General features: G+C 36.5%; 1 protein-coding gene across 1 annotated transcript in view; it reads right to left on the bottom strand.

Moving 5' to 3' along the window:
• The window catches only part of MALRD1 (MAM and LDL receptor class A domain containing 1), a 788,164-nt gene that overhangs the window by 436,119 nt on the left and 331,521 nt on the right, over positions 1-20,524 (bottom strand). Inside the window, exons 23-25 of the mRNA XM_049626634.1 lie at positions 18,713-18,869; positions 14,817-14,927; positions 10,506-10,719 (exon numbers count right to left, since the gene is read on the bottom strand). Of these exons, the coding sequence (XP_049482591.1) occupies positions 10,506-10,719; positions 14,817-14,927; positions 18,713-18,869 (482 nt within the window). The remainder of the gene's footprint in view (positions 1-10,505; positions 10,720-14,816; positions 14,928-18,712; positions 18,870-20,524) is intronic.

The raw sequence follows: 20,524 nt of genomic DNA, 5'->3' as shown, positions 1-20,524 counted from the left end.
GGAATTAGATAGTCATAGGGAGGAAATATCTTGACCTAAACCTCACACCTTAAATAAAAATTTAAAACATAAGTCATAAATTTAAATATAAAATATAATGCTATATGACTTTTAGAACAAAATACAGAAAAAAATTAGAGATTTCAGACTTTGTGTTTTCAGATACATTATCAAAATCATGATCTCTAAAAGGAAAGATCTAAGGGTTATACCAAAATAAAAATAAACATTTGCTCTTTTCCTATTAAGACTATGAAAAGACAATTTAAAACCTGGGGGAAAGATTTGCCACTCACTTATCTGTCAAAGGACTTATATCTATATTTACAAAACCTTCAAAACTCAACAATTTAAAAAAGTTAAATTAGAAAACAGGCAAAAGACATGAGGAAACATTTCACCAAAGATGATCTATAGATGGCAAAGAAACATACAAGTATACATTCAACATCACTAGCTGTCACAAAAGTGCATATTAAAACCACGATTAGGTATTATTACTCCACACCAGAAAGCCAGCAAAAATAAAAATAGTAAAGATACTAAATACTCACAAAGAACCATATAAACTGCATCTCTCATGCATTGTTGGTGGTAATGTAAAATAACACAGCTGCTCTGAAAAATAGTACATCCATGCCACGAGACATGACTCAGGACCAAAAAAAAATAATAATAATAAAATAAAAAATGACTCATACATACAATTTTGACTGATCACAAGAGGTTATGCTGAATGAAAAAAAAGTTTCAAAAGGGCACCTACTGTATGGCTCCATTTACATAACCTTCTCAAAATGACAAACCATAAAAATGGGTAACAAAGTAGTAGTTTCCTAAGGCTGGAGATGGGAGAAGTAAGTATAACTATGAGCGAGTAGCTCAAGGAAGATCTTTATGAAGATGGAGTATCTTTTTTTAATGAATATGGGATATCTTGATTGTGGTAATGCTTACATGAATTTACACATGTAATAAATTTCCATAGAATTTACACACACATATGAAACCAATGTCAGTTTCCCAGTTTTAATATTATAGTAGCATTAAGGGAAATGCAAGAAGGGTACACAAGATTTCTCACTACTATCTTTGTAACTTCCTATGAGTTTATAATTACTTCAAAATTCAAAGTTAAAAAAAACATCATTTTCCAATTTTCATTGGATGACATCACTAGGAATTTAACTTCCTTTGTATTTCCGTATTCTATCAAGTAATAATAATAAATTCTCTAAGAAAAATTTTCCAGACTGTTTCACAAAACAAATGTTCAGTACAGAAAATATTTGTTCCCATACAAAAAGGGTTTGGGGGACAATTTAGAAAATTTTATTGATAGTACCAACCTTTTGAGAATTTGCAATGCACAAATTGATTGAACAATGCTCCTAACACAGAAATTGTTTCTGATAACTACTTGATTTCAAAATATAAAAAATACTACCCTAACACGTCTCTTAAAACACTGGGATAGTGAGAGCAGGAACCAGTATCGATAATTTTGGAAAGACTGTAAGGGTTAAATTGTAGTGTAGGGCTAACGCTTAGCTTGAAAAATAACAGCTTTGTGTTGATACTGAAGGTTAAGAGATAACAGCCTTGCTTTACTCTTGTAATTTAGGCTTCACCAATTAAGGAAACAAAAGTTCAAAGAAAACAGCATCAGAGGCAGGGTCAAGAAGATCCACTGGTTGCAACTTAGAGGCAGAAAGTCTACAATAAACACCTCATTAGGCAACTGTTTCTAACTCATCTGGCAACTGTTTCTGACTCATCTGGAAACTGTTTCTTTGTTCTGTTCCTAGGTGATGATAAAACGATGTGATCCGCTATAAAAACTCTGTACCCCGGCTGTTCGGGGCCGCCCTCTTATCAAGAGTGTTGGTCCCTATTGGTCGGCCTTGCCCCTCATTGTAATAAACTTGGTTGTGACTGTCACTGGTGCCCGTAGCATTCTGTTTCAGGAGTCGCGTGGATGCAACAAGACAATGAGAGCTTTCTGAGCCCCATTCAGCTACAGTCTACAATAATGAATCTCTGATGCTTAAGACATCACAGGAAGCCTGCTTTTTTAACACATTATGATACCTGGCCTGCTTCTCACATAACCTCCCAAAGAAACCAAAAGCTATTCACAATCTATGATTAATAAAGTCTCTAAAAACACACTAGTTGTTTTCAAGCTGATGTATTACTTTTGAAAGGTCAAGCTGGGATTAGTATTTCATATATAACTAAATTACCTCCCTTTATCCCCTCCAAAAGTGATTTGTACTTATTCTGACTCTCATTCATAATGCAAATGTTTGTACCTGTCTCTTTTACTAGACAAGCAGTGCCACAATTATTTAGGTTGTATCTTGTTTTTGTTTGTTTATGCTCCAGGGCCATTTATATCAGTGGTACCTAATGTTTACCAAATAAACAAATGGAAAGTAAATTTGTGTTAATTTACAAGTGCTTGTTAATTACAAAGTGCTTTAATTACAAGTGTTAATTACAAAATGCTTGTTTAGACTTTATATGATCACTGACAAAGAATGAAGTAATTGTCTAGGTCAGTGGTTTTCAGTGATGTGCCTTACTGCACTGTCACCCTCCTACCGGGGGACCCTACACTTTGAATTGCATTTTTGCCACAAATGAACACAAATTCTGATATGCTAAAAAGTTTCGTATGGAGCACTCAACTGGATATGGTAGATAAGCAATTATTATATGTAATCTTACAGTCAGCAAAAAGTAAAACATATATCAGAGTATCAAACCACACCCTCTGGTCCCCCAAAATTCATAAAAAATGTGCGAATTCTGCTATAACAAATGAGAGAGGGAAGTCAGGATATAAATAAGTCAACTCAAAACAAAATCCTAAAGGATAACTAAGTGTGTTGGGAAATTATAGTCACACATTTATAGAAATCAAAGGACATTGCTATTGACATGGTGAAAATATAGAAAGGATTATTTTCATTACTGCTGACTTCTAAAATATTTTTTGACTGTTTTAAAAAATTCAGTCACAAATACCTGATATAACTTAGCTTAATCCATTTTTTTCACTTTGTTCAAATTTTAATTTCTCAATAAGGACTTCTCTGGCTGCCCTATTTGAAACTACAGCCACCATTCCAGACATTTTTTTCTATTTTTCTTTATTTAACATCTTGCTAGAGCACTTACCATTATGAAATAAATTGTGCCATTTTACTTATTTTGTTTGTTTGTGTCCCTCCGCACCACAAGAGTGACCACCCAACCAATGGAAGATCCATGGATGCAGGAAATTTGTCTACATCATTCACTGCATCCAAACCCTGGCACATAATAGATGTTACATAAATATTCCTGAATGAATGAATGAACGGTCATTTAAAATTTTTCTTAGTATCTCCAAAAAACTATATCTGGTAATCAAATACATACATAACCACTAAATCTTGACTTCGATATAACTGTACCAATTAAATTCATCAAGAAGATATACACAAAATTATTTTATTTTAAAACACTAGTTATTGCCAATGATTAAAAGCCTGATACGTGTGCATGTGTCAATAAGAAAATAACAGTTCTCTCTTTTCATCAACAACTTTTTCAAAACTGTGTACTGTTTAGATTAGCGCTTGTTATGCCCGGAATTCGTGATCCCCAAAGACCACTAGGGAGCCAAGTCCGATGCAAAAGCAAAAGAGCCTTTATTCGAGCTAGCTCGAGCTCAATCCCCTACCTGCACCGACGCAGCGGTGAGATACCAGGGAGAGAGAGCGAGTTTCCAAAGCACAAAGGTTTTATAGGGGTCTAGGGGCAGTTGGTGAGGTAATGGCTGTGGCCTCGGCCGATTGGCTGGGGAAGGGTCCGAGTCCTGTTACGCAGGTCGCTGGGCGGGTTTTGATCAGGAAGTTTGAACGGGTGAGCGGGAGGTTACTCAAGGGGAGGAGGCTCGGTCTGAGGTTTCTGCGATTTTCAGGGAAAAGGGGTCATGTCGGGGACATAGTCACTCAAGGTGGAGAACACAGAACAAGATGGAGTCGGCCGGCGTAGGCCCGCCTTTTCACGCTTCTCAAATTTTTTTTTTTTTTAATTTTTTTTTTTCAACGTTTATTTTTATTTTGGGGACAGAGAGAGACAGAGCATGAACGGGGGAGGGGCAGAGAGAGAGGGAGACACAGAATCGGAAACAGGCTCCAGGCTCCGAGCCATCAGCCCAGAGCCTGACGCGGGGCTCGAACTCACGGACCGCGAGATCGTGACCTGGCTGAAGTCGGACGCCCAACCGACTGCGCCACCCAGGCGCCCCACACGCTTCTCAAATTTTAATGCACATACGACTCACCGAAGAATGTTGTTACAATGCAACTTATAATTCTGGGGTGGGTACTGAACTCTAACAAAAGATTTGTTTGTTCACAGACCCAGATTTGAGTAGATGAGTTTAGATTATTTTCTAACAGATAAATTGCACGCTGATATAATATTTCTAAAAAATGGTATTTTGAGGATGATTTTATTCAGTAGGAAAAGTGTGCTTAAAAATACTTGTAATGACTTTAATGAAACTGTTATTTTGTAATTGAGTATAAGAATGCACTACATTATTTATCAAACATCCTTTTACCATGAGAGAACCTGAAGTAAACTACGGAATGTGAGGGACACATCGATGTAGGTTCATTGATTGTAACAAATCACCACCCTGGTGGGGAACACTAATAATGGGCAAGGCTGTATGTGTACGGTAGCTCTGATTTGCTGTGAATTTCAAACTGCTTTTAAAAAAATTCTATTAAAAATAAAAAGTAAAATAAAAATGGCAACCTACAGAATGAGAAAAAAATCTGCAAATCATGTATTTGATAACAAGTTAATATCCAGAATATATAAATAATTCCTACAACTCAACAATAAAAGACAAATAATCCACTAAAGAGATGGGCAAAGGATTTCGACATTTCTCCAAAAAGACATACAAATGGCTAATAAGTGCAAGAAAAGCCATGAAAATGGCTTAACATTATTAGTTAGTAGAGAAAGGCAAATAAATCAAAACCATAATGGGATTCCCTTCTATACGCACTAAGATGGCTATAATAATTTTTTTTTTTAAAGGTAAAGAACATGTACTAAGTCCCAGACCTGCCTCAAAGATTTGCTTGTACATTTTTCATCCAGGTCTGTTCTTATCACCTCCTTAATACTGCAATTTGCACTCCCTCCATTTATGGTGTCCCTCAATTTACTCTGTATTTTTTTTAAGTTTATTTATTTTGAGAGAGAGAGAGAGAGAGAGAGAGAGAGAGAGAGAGAACGAATAGCGTGGGGGAGGGGCAGCAAAACAGAATCCCAAACAGGCTCCGTGCTCAGCTCAGTGTAAACCCCTACACAGGGCTTGATCCCATGACTGGGAGATCATGACCTGAGCTGAAGTCAAGAGTTGATGGCTCAAGGGACTCAGCCACCCAGCGGCCCACACTGTATTTTCTCAAAGCACTTGTCACCTTTTAACAAACTCTGTAATTTATACACAAATGTGGCGGTGGGGCAGGGGGAAGGGGAGGGAGAACATTTTCTGTTTAAATCAAGAAAATGAGGAAAAGGATTTTTGTCTGTTTTACTTACTGATGTAACTAGGTGTCTTCAACACTGCTTGACACATAACTTCTCAATAAATTTATGCTCAAATTTATTTGCTATTTCTGTTTTCTCTACTTCCCTTGATCATTCTTGACAGGGTTTTAAAATTTTATGTCTTTTCCAACCCTCTCCATCTTAACAACTAAGTTCTATACCATTAATTTGCACTATTAGGTAATTAGTTTCTAATATAAGGAGTTGAGTCTATAAATTTTCCTTTAAGTACTTGCTTAGCTAAATGGCACAAGATTTTTAAGCATTGTTATTATTACTATTTATTTAAAACCTTTTCTTATTTTACTGTAATTTTTTTTGGAGGGGAAGCATAGGTTATTATTAAAAGTGTGTTTCTCCCAACCAATAGGTATTTTCCTGCTTTTGTTTTCCAATAGATTTCAAGCCTAATTAAAAAGACAAGGTCTATGTCACTTTAATCCACTTAAAACAATTGCAGTTGCTTTAATGTTTAATAATATAATCTCTCTTTTTTGGTAAGTATTCTGTGTGTGCTTGCAAACAATCGATATCTGCAGATAGTAAATACAGTGTTACATTTGGCCATTAAGTTCAGATTACTTACTAATTGTGTTGATTAAATATCCAGCATCCTTACTAATTAGGGTATAGAATTAAATTATTTCCAGTATGCGTGAGACCCTCTTAATTGTGTATGAACAATAAATATGCTAATTGGAGTATATGGTGAAACAAAAAATATGGTTGCTTTCCAAAGGTGCATCTATATCAGTGGCAAAGATACATTCAGATAAGATTTTAGAGTTGTTGGATGTACAAATCACTTTCTTCTTTGACCATATCCCATATTTTAGACATGTTATTTACATAATAAAGCCAAAAATAACATTTTCATCTTTCTGCCGAATTTTGTTTTCAGAGTCTATACTAATCTACAGAAAATTAAAGCAGCAAGTGCTTTTGTTTTTAAAGGATTCTTTTATAAAATGATATAAAATATTACATTATCAGAGATAATCCATTCCTGTAAAAAGAGTTTTTAAATTCCTTCCACTATTCCTCCATGGTGTATTTCTACTTAAGGATACTTGGGAAATTTTCTTAGAGTCATGATATATGATCAGTCTTTACCTAGAATTCTCAAGAAACCAACAATTAAACACCCCAAATACAGTGGAATTTCAGGCTAAATATTTGACTAGTTACCAGCCAAATTTCTTGTAATCAGTTGCTATGGTAATTGTCAAGATTTTTTCTTCCTATTCTCCTGGGTCTAATTAAAGCATCAAAGTTTACATTATACACAGGATAATAACTCATAATTCATATAGCATATTCTAGCCACTCTATAAATAAAACATTTAATCCTGTAGAATGGGAATATAGGTGAATTTTTTAAATGTTTGTTTATTTTTGAGAGAGCAGAGCTCCTCACAAGCTCCTCTTGTGAGCAGAGGACGGGGAGAGAGAGAGGGACAGAGGATCCGAAGCAGGCTCCATGCTGCCAGCAAAGAGCCTGATGGGGGGCTCAAACTCACAAACTGTGAGATCATGACGGGAGCCAAAGTCAAATGCCTAAGCCACTGACTCACCCAGGTGTCCCTAGGAGAATTTTTAAAACTACATAATAAAGGGGCACCTGGCTGGCTTAGCAGGGACAATATGCAACTCGGGATTGTGAGTTCAGGCCCCACATCATGTGTAGCGATGACTAAAAAAAAAAAAAAAAAAAAAAAAAAAAAAAATTAAATAAACTTAAAAAAATACATAATAGGAGCACCCAGGTGGCTCAGTTGATTAAGTATCTGAGTCAGTTTCAGCCCAGGTCATGATCTCCTGGTTTCGTGAGCTCCAGTCCCACATCAGGCTCCCTGCTGACAGTGCAGATCCTGCTTGGGATTCTCTCTCTCTTTCTCAGTCTCTCTCAAAATAAATAAATAAACTTAAAAAATAATACGTGGTAAAAATAAACAATGTTATTTAAAAAATCATACTCATGAGGGTGCCTGGGTGGTTCAATCAGCTAAGTGTCAGACTTCCAACTTGGGCTCGGGCCATGATCTCAGTCAGGGTTTATGAGTTTGAGCCTCACATCAGGGGCTGAGGATCTACTGTCTCCCTCTCTCCTTGCCCCTCCCCATCTTGCACTTTTTTTCTCTCTCTCTCAAAAATAAATAAAGATTAAAAAAAACATATTAACGTATGAGAACCAATATCAAAATGTGGGTTTCTTTTTAGGGTTTGTTCTGACTTTTTGTTGCCGTTGATTCATTCTAATGAACTGAAAAAGTTGTTCTTTTTTTTTTTTTCTAAATGCTGTAATATCTAGAAGCAATTCAGCCATCATGCTCCAATATTATTGATACAAGTAACCCCACTCAAACTTTTCACAAGAGTGATCTGGCAATCAATTCACTAAAAAGCACCTTCTGGTACAACTTTCCCTCCAAAGGCTTATGATTACTTTTTTCTTTGTTTTCATACAAAAGGACTACCAATATTATGCTAAGTGAAATAGGTCAGAGAAAGACAAATACCGTATGATTTCATTTATATGTGGAATCTAAAGCACAAATGAAGAAACAAACAGAAAGCAGAATCAAACCTATAAATACAGAGAAGAGACTGAGGGTTGCCGGAGAGGAGGAGGGGAGGGGGAGGGGCAAAATGGGTGAAGGGGAGTGGGAGACATAGGCTTCCAATTATGGAATAAGTCATGAGGATGAAAAATACAGCATAGGGAATATAGTCGATGGTATTGTATCAGCCTTGTATGGTGACAGATGGTAGCTTGTGAGCACAGCATATTGTACATGGTTGCTGAATCACTATATTGTACACCTAAAACTAATCTAAGAGTATGTGCCAACGATACAAAAACAAAACAAAACAAAACAAAACACTACCAAGACAGTAAGGTCCCAGATTTTCAGACTCTCTTAGTACATCAGCATCCTTTCCTAAATACAGATAAAGCATTCCTAGAAATATTTACAAACTTAGAACATAAATACACAGAGTACAGGGAAAACTTAACCATAAATAAATCGATACTTTAACTATTAAAAAATGGCATCGAATTTGATCTTGAGAAAGAGATACATTTGCCACATGACTCATAAAATTCAAAAGCAAAATGTCTGTTCTATTTGACTGATAACCTAAGAGATTTCTGTGATACTGAAATGAAAATGACAATGAAGAAAACGTAAAAGCATGTGATGCAGAAAGTAACTAAATATGCAGAAAATATTTATAAGGTAAAGATATATATTAATATAGAATTCAAGAGTCGCCAAATAGTTTTGCTTGGTTCATCTGTGGTAATAGATGTAAGAAATAATCCACAACTAAAGGAACAGTTACATGATATAAATAGGACTTCTACATGTATAACATTTTTATATGTATTTTTAAGGTTCGGTTTTACACATAGCTGGAAGGGGAGCTTGGACAAAGAAGTGAATCATAAAATACCTGATTCTATGACCAATTCTGTCAACATCAGTCTTAAAACTGACAAAACATAACCATGTCTGTTAAGAGCTTCATCTACGGAATGCACTAATAATATGGGTCCCACTCACCCTGCAGGGCTTCTATGAAGATCAGGTAGAGATTAGTAGATAAAAGGGCTTTGAAATGTAAAAGTTCTATACGAATGTGAGCTCTTCTTATACTGAAGTTGTTCTGGATATTCCAGATTTGGTTCAACAGACCAAAAACAAAAACAAAACAATAAAAGGCTCAAACTATAATATTCTTGCTCAGAAATTATTACAAATGGAATAATCTGTCAACCTTCATTTTGACAATCTGTATTCAGCTCATTTGCGATGAGATGAGGTAATCACTGGACTGCATTGCACAATTTACAGACTTACCCAAATGAGCATATATGGCCCACTTAGCTGAGGATATCTTAATAGGTGCTGTTTATTACGAGTTGGTCTCCTACAATATCATATAATTGATACGTATATCCTTTAGAAGATCACTTTGTCTAATATATTATCTGGATATTTATTTTTTTAACAATTTATCACATCTCATAATTTACATAAAGGAATGACAACTCTAAAATGCATCAAAGGATAGAGGCTTGTCGGCCCTGCATGAATTTGTCAGCCCTGCATGGCTTTAAAGGACGCTTTGCTTGTCTTTTCTCCAAAACTTGCCTTCACATGAAAAATATTAGTTTCCATTCTGTTTGTCTTTGAAGACGCTTGTTTCCCAATCTATAGCCAGTTATCTCAAACACACCAAGCTCCCAACTCGATTTTTTAAATGTTTATTTATTTTTAAGAGACACAGCATGAGTGGGGAGGTGCAGAGAGAGAGGAGGACAGAGGATCTAAAGCAAGATCTGTGCTGACATCAGGGAGCCCGATGCAGGGCTTGAATTCATGAATGGTGAGATAATGACCTAAGCTGAAGTTGGATGCTCAACCTACTGAGCCTCCTAGCTGCCCCCACCAACTTGTTTTAATGTTTTTGTTTGTTTTTGACAGAGACAGACAGTGAGTGGGGGAGGGGCAGGAAGAGAGGGAGACACAGAATCCGAGGCAGGCTCCAGGCTCTGAGCTGCCAGTACAGAGCCCGATGAGGGGCTCGAACTCATGAACCATGAGATCATGACCTTAGCAGAAGTCAGACGCTTAACCGAATGAGCCACCCAGGCACCCCCACCAACTCATTTTAAAATGAATTACAGTTCTAAATTTAGTGCTGAGAGAAAGAAAGAAACATATTTAAATAGGTCAATCACCTTACCTGCTCTGGACGCTGAACCATACATACTTTTTCTATGTTTCAGCAATTAACACACCACATACAGTGCAAGGTTGTAGGAGATAAAGGCAAAAGCAAGGAAACAGAAAACTTCCACTTACTGCAAATGAAAGGAGACTCATCTGAATTATCAGCGCAATCATTCACAAAATCACACAGCCTGTCCTTTGCAATGCAGTGCCTGTTTGCACACGTGAATTCTTGAGCAGTACACTTTCTGTCTGGGCTAAGTAGGGGGGAACAATCTTGAAAGGAAATATCATCCACTGCTACATCTCCCATGTAACTGACACCACGCTTTGCCCTGAGGACAATCTTTAAAAAAAAAAAAAAAAGAAAAAGAAAAAGAAAAAGAAAAAGAAAGATGTCAATTGAGCCATCCAAGCATTCAAAAATTGAGGCAAACATTAAATACAGGATTATCAGGCTGGAATCTCGTAACGATACTCCCATAATGAAACTGACCCAGGAAGTCTGAGGGTCATGTGATATCTGTGCCACCCTCAACACCTAAAATGTGAAAATGGCAATATCAGTGCCTCTTGTTTAGATTTTTAGGACAGGTGGCACCAAAAACCTGTAGGAGCCACAAACCCACCCACTGCTGCCTCTGTGGTTCTCTGATCCAAAACAATACCTGCTCATTTCTTACACAGCCTCACTGCATATGGAGAGGAGGCCAATCCGGTGACAGAGAGCACCAAGAGAATGAGGATGTGACACACCCTCTGTTCTGCCCAATTCTTGCCACTCCTCAGATCTATCCATCCCAACTATGTGAAAGCAAAGATATCAAACCTCAATAACATGAGCTGTTTTTATTTTTTTTAATTTCCCACATCTTTGAAATTAAAAAGATTTGGATTTGCCTTTGATTAACCTATGTGGTGAACAAAATCCTTATGTGTTCCACTGTTTGACAGCGAGCTGCCATTTATATGGGATCCAAAAGAATTAGAAATGATTAGAAATAATAACAGGAGTTGCTAAAATGTTTAGAAATCCCACCTTCAGTTTGTGACATTACCACTGCTTAGACGAACAATGAACACTGTTTCATGGAACATAAATAGTCACAAACTGTTTAGTTTCAAATTTCTGAGTGAGATTAACTCAGAGTACTTCTATTATATTTCTCTGCATGCCAAATATCTGTTTGTGTGTTAAGATAAGACGTATTCATAAGTTTTATTATTTTTTAAGTTTTGTCTTTTTGTTTGTTTGTTTGTTTTTGTGAGAGAAAAGGAGATAGAGCGTGAGAGAGGGAGGGGCAGAGAGAAAGGGAGACACAGAATCTGAAGCAGGCTCTGGGCTCTGAGCTGTCAGCACAGAGCCTGACGTGGGGCTAGAACTCACGAGCTATGAGATCATGACCTGAGCCAAAGTCGTACACTTAACCAGCTGAGCCACCCATGTACCCCAGAAGTATTCATATATTCTAAAGAAAATTTAGAACAGTTAGAAATGAGTTAACAAGGACTAAAGATTTACCTCAGTGATTTTATACAAATATTTATTGTGCAAACTCAAGAGCACCTTTTGACCAAATCTAAACAATCATTTTTCATGAAAGAATTATCATTTTTCCCTAAGATGTGTTATCCTTTTATATGACTATATGAAAACCTATGTGTTTTCCTTTTAAGATGAGACGATAGAATAAATGCAAATAATGTCTCTCAAATTATCAAAACAAAAAATAAAAATTAAATTTCAAAAATTCATATAACAAATTTATATAAATTGTTCTTCATAACAGATATGCTGGAAAAGAAAAATAAATTTGATAGATTGAGAGATTGGAAATTATTAAAAAGAGGCAAAACTGGAAAAAATAATAAGGACTACAATGTTTTTATAAGGAAATACTGATACACAAAAGGAAAAGGGTTCTTTATTGTCTGGATACATCTAACCACTTAAATATGTGATGCAATGTTCTGTAAATAAGAAATCAGATAAGTGTTCCTTTATTAATTTGTTCATGTGCAGTCCTATAGACAGAATCTCAGGTGTCTGCCATGTCCAAATGATCAAATCATTGCTTATGATCCCAATGGTCCATAAAATGTTAAGAGTCCATAGACTTGAATACTGATTACACTTTTCTAAAAGAGTAATTATATTTTTTTTCAGTAGTATAAATGCAGGGTCAACTATCTTGGAAAAGCTGGGAAGCAATATGGCATAGCAGTTGGATTATGGACTGGTAGATAAACTGTCTATGTTTAAAGCCTATCTAAGCCATTTTGTAAAATACAACTAGAGTAAGTTTCCTAATGTGCAGGTCTTTCTGTATTCTAACCTAGAAAATGGAGAGAGTGATTATGCAATTATTGGAAACACTAAAGGAATAAACATTTCAGAGTCATGGTATAGTACTTAGCATTTATTAAGAGCTATGTGAATGACTGTTCCAGTTATATACAAAATATTTTAAATAAATACTCTGTTTAAGTTTGAGGGCTCCCAAATAAAACTCTGAAAACCACCCAGTACTGATTCAGATATTTCAAAAAATATCTTCTACTCTTACTCAATGGTTAGAGGTATTCCTCTTTCTGAGGTGAAAGGGAATCGTATTGTAAAAATGGAAGAATCACGGAGAGTATGCCTGGCTCATCACTCTATCTCCAGTGCATGGGAATGAGCTTTGCCCATGGTAGGGTGCTTAATAAGTTTGTATTGTAGGAATGAGTGAATCACAAAAAACATCAAATATTCACAAGCCATTAATATCTAAGTTTAAGATTCAAACAACATGGGCAGATTCCTCTTCAATAAAATTTCAATAAATGACAAACCAAATTTCAGAAAGGCTAAATTAATAATTAATTCTTCCTGCTGAAATCTCCTTTGTTATTTTGAACATGATTTTACTATATAAGTATTCTGCTTGCACAGAACTAGGTAAGAATTCATTGCGTGGGGTAGAGCCTATGTCTGGCAGCAGCAAAATCTTCTACATGTTCTTGCTGAGGCTCAGTTAAAAGATCTTGGACACTGAACAGGTGGAATCATTTTGATATTAAATTTCATGTTGTGTAATACGAAATTGCCGTCCAAAAATTACACCTTCAGGGTGAACTTATTTCTTCTCAGTTTACTAAATTAAATACAAATGACCCATAAGAAAAGTGGACTTCAGTGAGAGATCAAAAATATGTGGAATTCATGGGGTGCCTGGGTGGCTGAGTCAAGTAACCGTCCAACTTCGGCTTAGGTCATGATATCATCATTTGTGGGTTCAAGCCCCTCATTGGGCTTTGCACTGACATTGTGGTGACTGCTTGAGATTCCCTCTCTCTCTGCCCCTTGCCCACTTGCACTCTGTCTCAAAATAAATAAACATTTAAAAAATATATATGGAATTTATAACACCTATCATTCCAAGAAATTGGGGACAATGCTCTCTGTATCAATGCCTTTAGACAACTGTAGCTAGTCTGGGCTTCCACTGGAATTGAGAAGGGCTGATCTATCAGACACAGCACATGACTGTACCTCCTGAATATTCACAGGAGAACTGGCTACTATTTCTACTTATGCAGAGGACTGGAAACACAATAATTAGCCAAGATATTGTATCTTCTATCTAGAGATAAATGGTTTTAAATTCATGAGATTAAGCTTTGTGCAGTTAAGACTAAGAAATGTTCCCAGCATAAATACCTCTGGATTCTCACTCTCCAGATCCAGGTCTTAAAAATCTTAATAGCTAAGCCTTATCTTCCAAGAAAACCCCTCTTCTGCGAAACACACACACACACACACACACACACACACACACGTCCACGAGCTCTTATTTTCTTGATAATCCATAAAAAACAAAACCCATACCAATTACCTTGGCAAGTAATTATCTTCAGTTAAAGCATTTTAATCTATGCCCTACGTGTTCTTTTTGCTTTAATTATTAGATACATATAGGTCTTATCCTCCTAATATTATTGTCATCTCCATGAAGGCAAAAATACAGCATCACACAATTTTGTGCCTCCCCAAAATATTTTTGAATTAAGTAAATTATCTCTAATAAATTTCAACAACATAATGTGCTTTCAAAAGTCTGTCGTTTTAATTAGGTTTGAAATAAATTTACATAATTACTCCAATGTCCCTGAGAATACATTTGTTAATAGGGGGAGGTGTTCTTTATATGAGGTAGGCCGATTATGAAGTGGAGCATGGTTGGCATTACATATTCCTAGAATATGGTTGTCTAACTAGGAAGAATTAGGACATCTGAAGCTGTAAGTTCCTTACGGAAATTCTACATGGAGTGGGAGGTATTCATGTAACACATCAGAAGGGATGGGAGGGCAAGAAGGCCATGAGCAGAAGAAATAAAGTAGGATTAGAGAAAAAAATCAACAGAATTTCTTCATCACCCAACTACTTGGATTACAAACCTGTATATGTGATTGAACGCCTAAAAACACTTCTACTCTTTTCCACTGTGCACCCTGCTGTCCACTTTGAGCCCACAATTTAGAAGTAACATTGTCTTTCTTGCTGAGTACCTACAGAAATAAATCAAGTAAGAGGTGTTAAAATATTCTGTATTGATAAATTTTAAACATTTAGAATTCTCCCAGTGATTTTTTTTTTAAATTTTAATATCAACATGAATTCCCTTGGAGAAAAGCAGGGACATTTTTCATTAGATGTCTTTGTTTTCCGTACAGCAATGTGTCTCCAGGGTACCTCACAAGCTTTGTGTAATAAAAGTGTACACGAATATCTGTCAGTCAAGTCCAAAGGATCTGGGCAACATTTAATTAAGAGCTCTTAACCACATCAGCTGTTAAAAACCTGACAGCAGTAACTATTGGAATTTTATGAATTAAATAATATTCATGGAGTCGACTAAAAAGCACTTATTACTTCACTTATTACTTACTAAAGCACTTTTTTCAAGATGACTTTACTTCCTTATCCTCTTGGGTTCAATAGGGACAGTGGTGTTATAGTGGGAGCCCATTCAATATTTTTAACAGCACACGTGGGTGGTGTGTGGGCACTGACTCATGCTGTGATGGGAAGAGCTCCCTACCCAAGAGCCGTGAAACCCCAAATTCTCCCCAGTACTATATCCTTATTCCAAAGGGAAATTCAGATTTGTCTTAGGAGACAAATTATCATGGCTCTCCTAGAATGCTACAAAATGAGCTAACAAGAGAGTAACTGAAGAGAACAGGGACAGGATAAAACAATTCCACATTTTAAAGTTAATTGACTTAGATGGCTAATTTAATTATATCACAACATTACTTTTTAAAAATACAATGTGTACAACCAAAAGAATCATTCTGGTAAAGGGTTTGTGAGGGTTTTGACTTTCGAAAGTGGAGGTAATCCTGTAATGGTTTTGTTATTGCTTTATTTATGATTAAATTCAAACAGTTATTTTTCTTGGAGTATAATTAACAAATTATTATAGAAGTAGAGTTTCTAGACCCTTTAGAATTTCTAATATGAGACTAACAAAAATATCACAAAAGTTTTGCTACATATATAATTTAAGTTAAAACAACGTATTATCAAGGTCAAGAAAATACAATTTCTAAAAAAATAAAAATCATTTTTGATGAATACTTTTAAAAAATATGGGAAATAGATCTTGATACACATACCACTCTATATATAAATCACTATGAAAATGTATTCATGCACAAAAAATAATATCACACATTACTATTTTAATTATTTGAAAACTAATTACTTATGATATTTTAATAATATCTTATAATTTTTCACCTACTAATACAAACCTGTACCTGAAAAAAATTTTTTTCAGATAATTAATTATTAATCATAAAATATACCAGCTAAATAATTCTCATTTTTTCTGATGAAAACCCTGCAGTAAGTTGTACAATTTTGCCAAAAACCATCTTTTGAAAGCCAATGTAAAAGAAGTGATAAGCTGTGGAGTGCCTGGGTGGCTCAGATGGGTAAGTGTGTGACTTCAGCTCAGGTCATGATCTCACAGTTTGTAAGTTCAAGCCCTGCATCGGGCTCTCTGCTGTCAGCACAGAGCCTGCTTGGGATCTTCTGTCTCTCTCTCTGTCTCTCTTTCTCTCTCTCTTTCTGCCCCTCTCCCTGCTCATGCTCTTTCTCTCTCTCTCTCTCTCAAAAATAATAAAAGCATCTAAAAATTTTTTAGAAAAAAAAATAAGTTGTAACTTTAATTCCTAAAACTCCTGAATGCTTTTAGATTATTAAACATGCACACATACTTCTTTACAAACAAGTTTATTTTTAAATCATTACAGGTAAGGAGTCTGACCTATAATGAACAAGATAATTCTTCTAAAGCCGATATATAAATTTAACATATTTCCAGGTAAACAAGTAAACAATAAAAACTACCTATATTTGTGAAATATGTGTATCTAAAACTTATTTGGAAAAATAAATGTTTAATGCAGTCAGGAAAATCTTAGATTAATACAGTGATCAAATGGAGAGCCAAAGTACCTAATATTAAAATTATACTCAAGGTATGGGGAAGACGTGATTAAGCAGCTGGTCTGCAGTCTGTTTCTCTCTCTTCATTGGACAGCATGTAACCTAACTGTAAACTCTTGGCAAATATGCTAAACATGGACTTCTTGGCAAACAAATTGATAGTATTTGACAAGGGGAGAGCCCTTTTCTGTGCCTGCTTTTAGCAAGATATCCCTGCTCTAAAACTGCTCGAGCTAAACAATTCTAGGACTTTGGGATTTATCGTTCAGACATGGCTCTCTGGAAAGTGCTACAAAGGCTATGAAACGGTACAAATGGAGATGTTTGAAAACTGAGTTGGCTTATTCTGTGTAAGTGATGCATCTCTACATATTACTTAAAACCTCATATATTATATATGGCACAGCCAATATGGGAAAACAGGATCTAGGGATCTGCATTGAGATTCAAGAACCTCTCTCTGGTTTGCTTGTATAACTTGGTCTTCTAAAAGAAACCAGGACCCTCTGGAAAAACAGTTAACTCCAGGGATGGAACAGGATAAAAGTAACAGAAGTCTGGAACATCTGCTTAGACAGACATGAAGGAAATGCTCAAAGACTGATGGGCTTGTCAAAGAGACAAAAAGTCAGCTTAAAGAGTATCCTATGAGCATATCTGGGGCAAGGTAACAATCAATAAATAATAATAGATGATAACAAACTGAATACAAAACAAACCCATGAATCCACACTGATTTAAGTCAATAAATGGAGAGCTAAATGGAGAAGTGATTTTGTTGGTGGTGGTGTGGGTGATGGTGTTTTGTACAATAGAAAACCAATGTACAAATGTAAACAGAATAATGGAGTTAAAAAATCACAATTAAGCCATCATCATAGTCAAATTAATTCCAGCAAAAAATATTAAAGAATGCAAAAACTAGCAAGTAAAATTGACTTGAGAACAGGATTTTACATACCATCAAAATATCTCTTCACAAAATATTTATTGATAACACAGGGTATAAAAATAATGAGACCTATAGATATCATAAACTACCATTAGGATGCAATTAAAAGAACACAATGTTGATGATATTATAACAAACATACACATTTAACATTAAATCTAAAATGAGTAGATTCTACATACTGGATTAGACTATTATATTTTAAAATACCAAGGTCCTAAGAGTCTAGAGAAGATTAAGGAATTATTCCAATTTGAAAAGCACTACAAAGAAATAACTGGGTACGATAAGTGATCCTGTATGGAATTTTTCCTATAAAAGATAATACTGGGACAATGGACCAAAAAAAAAAAAAAATAGGAACTCTGAGTAAAGGTTATATTGGAGTTATCTGTGAGATTATTGAAACAGTTTGAGACAGTCTAAACAGTAATTCTGAAAAGAGTTTAATTTTTTTCACAAGGAAAAAATTGAAAAAAGATAATTGGAAAACATAGCAGCAATACCATCAGTATGAAGAATGCACATTCAAACATCACCAAAGTGTGTCTAATCCATATGCACTATTCTCAGAACATTGGTATTCTTAGAACATTGATACTAAAGCCTACATGAAACATTTCAAGTACAAAACTGTATTACAGAAGCTGTAACCTCATAGTAAAGATAATAACCATAAACCAAATAGTAAAACCAATATCCTACTAGCCATTCAGTTCCCATTCTGCTAAAGCTCTCTTTCAATCATACCATGGTGAAATGAGTAAGGTGCTGACAATTATCCATTGTCACATATTAGCAAACTATATTTTAATACCACTAGATTGTACTGTATGAGTTTTTATAGAGAAGTTTTAAAAAGTGCAATTGCTTAAGTAATACCTGGAGAGAACCAACTGTCGCCCCATTCATGTGAGTCCAGAACACCAGAGTACATTTTGGTCCCAGGCGTGAAATAACAGGAGTGAGTATATCAGCCATATCACCAAACTTTCCATTTGAGCTATCAGCATACAGATACCAGCCACCTGTGGTATTTCTGGGGAAAGTACAAAGCATTTATCAGATTAAAAAAAAACCAATAAAACAGAACAGAATCATAAACTATAATACAGTTCATCATTTTTGGGTATACTTTATATGGTTCATCATTGACCACAATTTATTGCTCTGTAAGTTTTCCTAAAGCATAATAATGTTTTATAGCATAATGATAACTCATAATCTTCAACAGAAATAATTATTCTACTGCCTCTTACTTGTAGCCAAGAGGTTGCCACAGTCTGTTCAAGACTGGCTACATCTGACCCCTTTCTGGGCACTGGGGACTAAGGTAGCAGGCCTTGGCCTCATCTCATCCCTGAGACATTAGGACAGGAGAGTGGGAATTCTTTCCTCCCACCCAGACGAGTTTTGCCCCCACGGATGCCTTTCTAAGGGAGTGTATTGAATGTTCATTTAAGACATAGCCTATTTGGGGGCACCTGGGTGCCTCAGTGAGTTGAGCATCCGACCGACCCCGACCCAGATCACAATCTTGTGGTTCACAAGTTCGAGCGCCGCCCCTGGCTCTGTGCTGACAGCTGGGAACCCAGAACTTAGAGCCTGGAGCCCGGGCCCAGAGCCTCTTCAGATTCTGTGTCTCTGTCTCTCTCTCTCTGCCCCTTCCCACTGCGTCCTCTGTCTCTCTCGCTCTTTCAAAAATAAATAAAACTTTTAAAAAATGTTTAAAGTGGGGTGCCTGGGTGGCTCAGTCGGTTAAGCGTCTGACTTCAACTCAGATCACGATCTCGCGGTCTGTGAGTTCGAGCCCCGTGTCGGGCTCTGGGCTGATGGCTCAGAGCCTGGAGCCTGCTTCCGATTCTGTGTCTCCCTCTCTCTCTGCCCCTCCCCCGTTCATGCTCTGTCTCTCTCTGTCTCAAAAATAAATAAACGTTAAAAAAAATTTTTTTTAAATAAAAATAAAAATAAATAAATAAAAAATGTTTAAAGAAATAGCCTAATTACAGCTGGAGGAGAAATGTGCCCAACACTGGTGGAGATCTGACTCTCACTAGGGCCCTGGCCTCCTTCACAGCCCTGCCAGTAGTGGTCCCAGAGCAAATGATGGCAGAGAAGGGCACACACCCAGCATTCCCTCTGCTCCCTAACCCTGGGTTGCTAAGATCACTCAGCAGACTTTCTCACAGCCTTCTTGCGCCTGGACATTCCCTGCCTCTATCATTCCCTTCCTCCAAGATTCTCAACTCCTTGACATACTGGCTGACTCCTACAAAACCAGTGTTTGGAGCAATATGATTATTTTTGCTTCAGCCTTTTTTCTAAGAAAAGGTAAAGAGCGGGCATTGTGGGAATCTTCCTTCCATGCCTTTGTGGTGTACCTCTTCAAGAAGAGAGATTTTAATAGGATGGATGTCCGAGTTTCAACCTCAGAGTACCTTTGGTAAAAGTACTCCTTAAGGAGGGAGACCCCTAACTCTCTGCCTTCACCTTGCTCCATGTTGCCTGGGCTTCCGGCCCCGCCCACCAAGTGCATCTCTCACCTTTAATCCTGGGCGCGCACTCCCCATATCTGGGGCATCGCTGGCTCTTGGGTTATGGCTCCCCCCTGACTCCTTTCCCCTTCCTTGGTCTGTGTGGTGGCCATACAGGCACGGCGCTACTGGAGTCGCTTAGGAACCAGCAACCTGACAA

This window comes from Panthera uncia, chromosome B4 (assembly GCF_023721935.1).
Source record: "Panthera uncia isolate 11264 chromosome B4, Puncia_PCG_1.0, whole genome shotgun sequence".
Lineage (NCBI taxonomy): Eukaryota > Metazoa > Chordata > Mammalia > Carnivora > Felidae > Panthera > Panthera uncia.
This window is presented reverse-complemented; position numbering and strand designations above follow the sequence as displayed.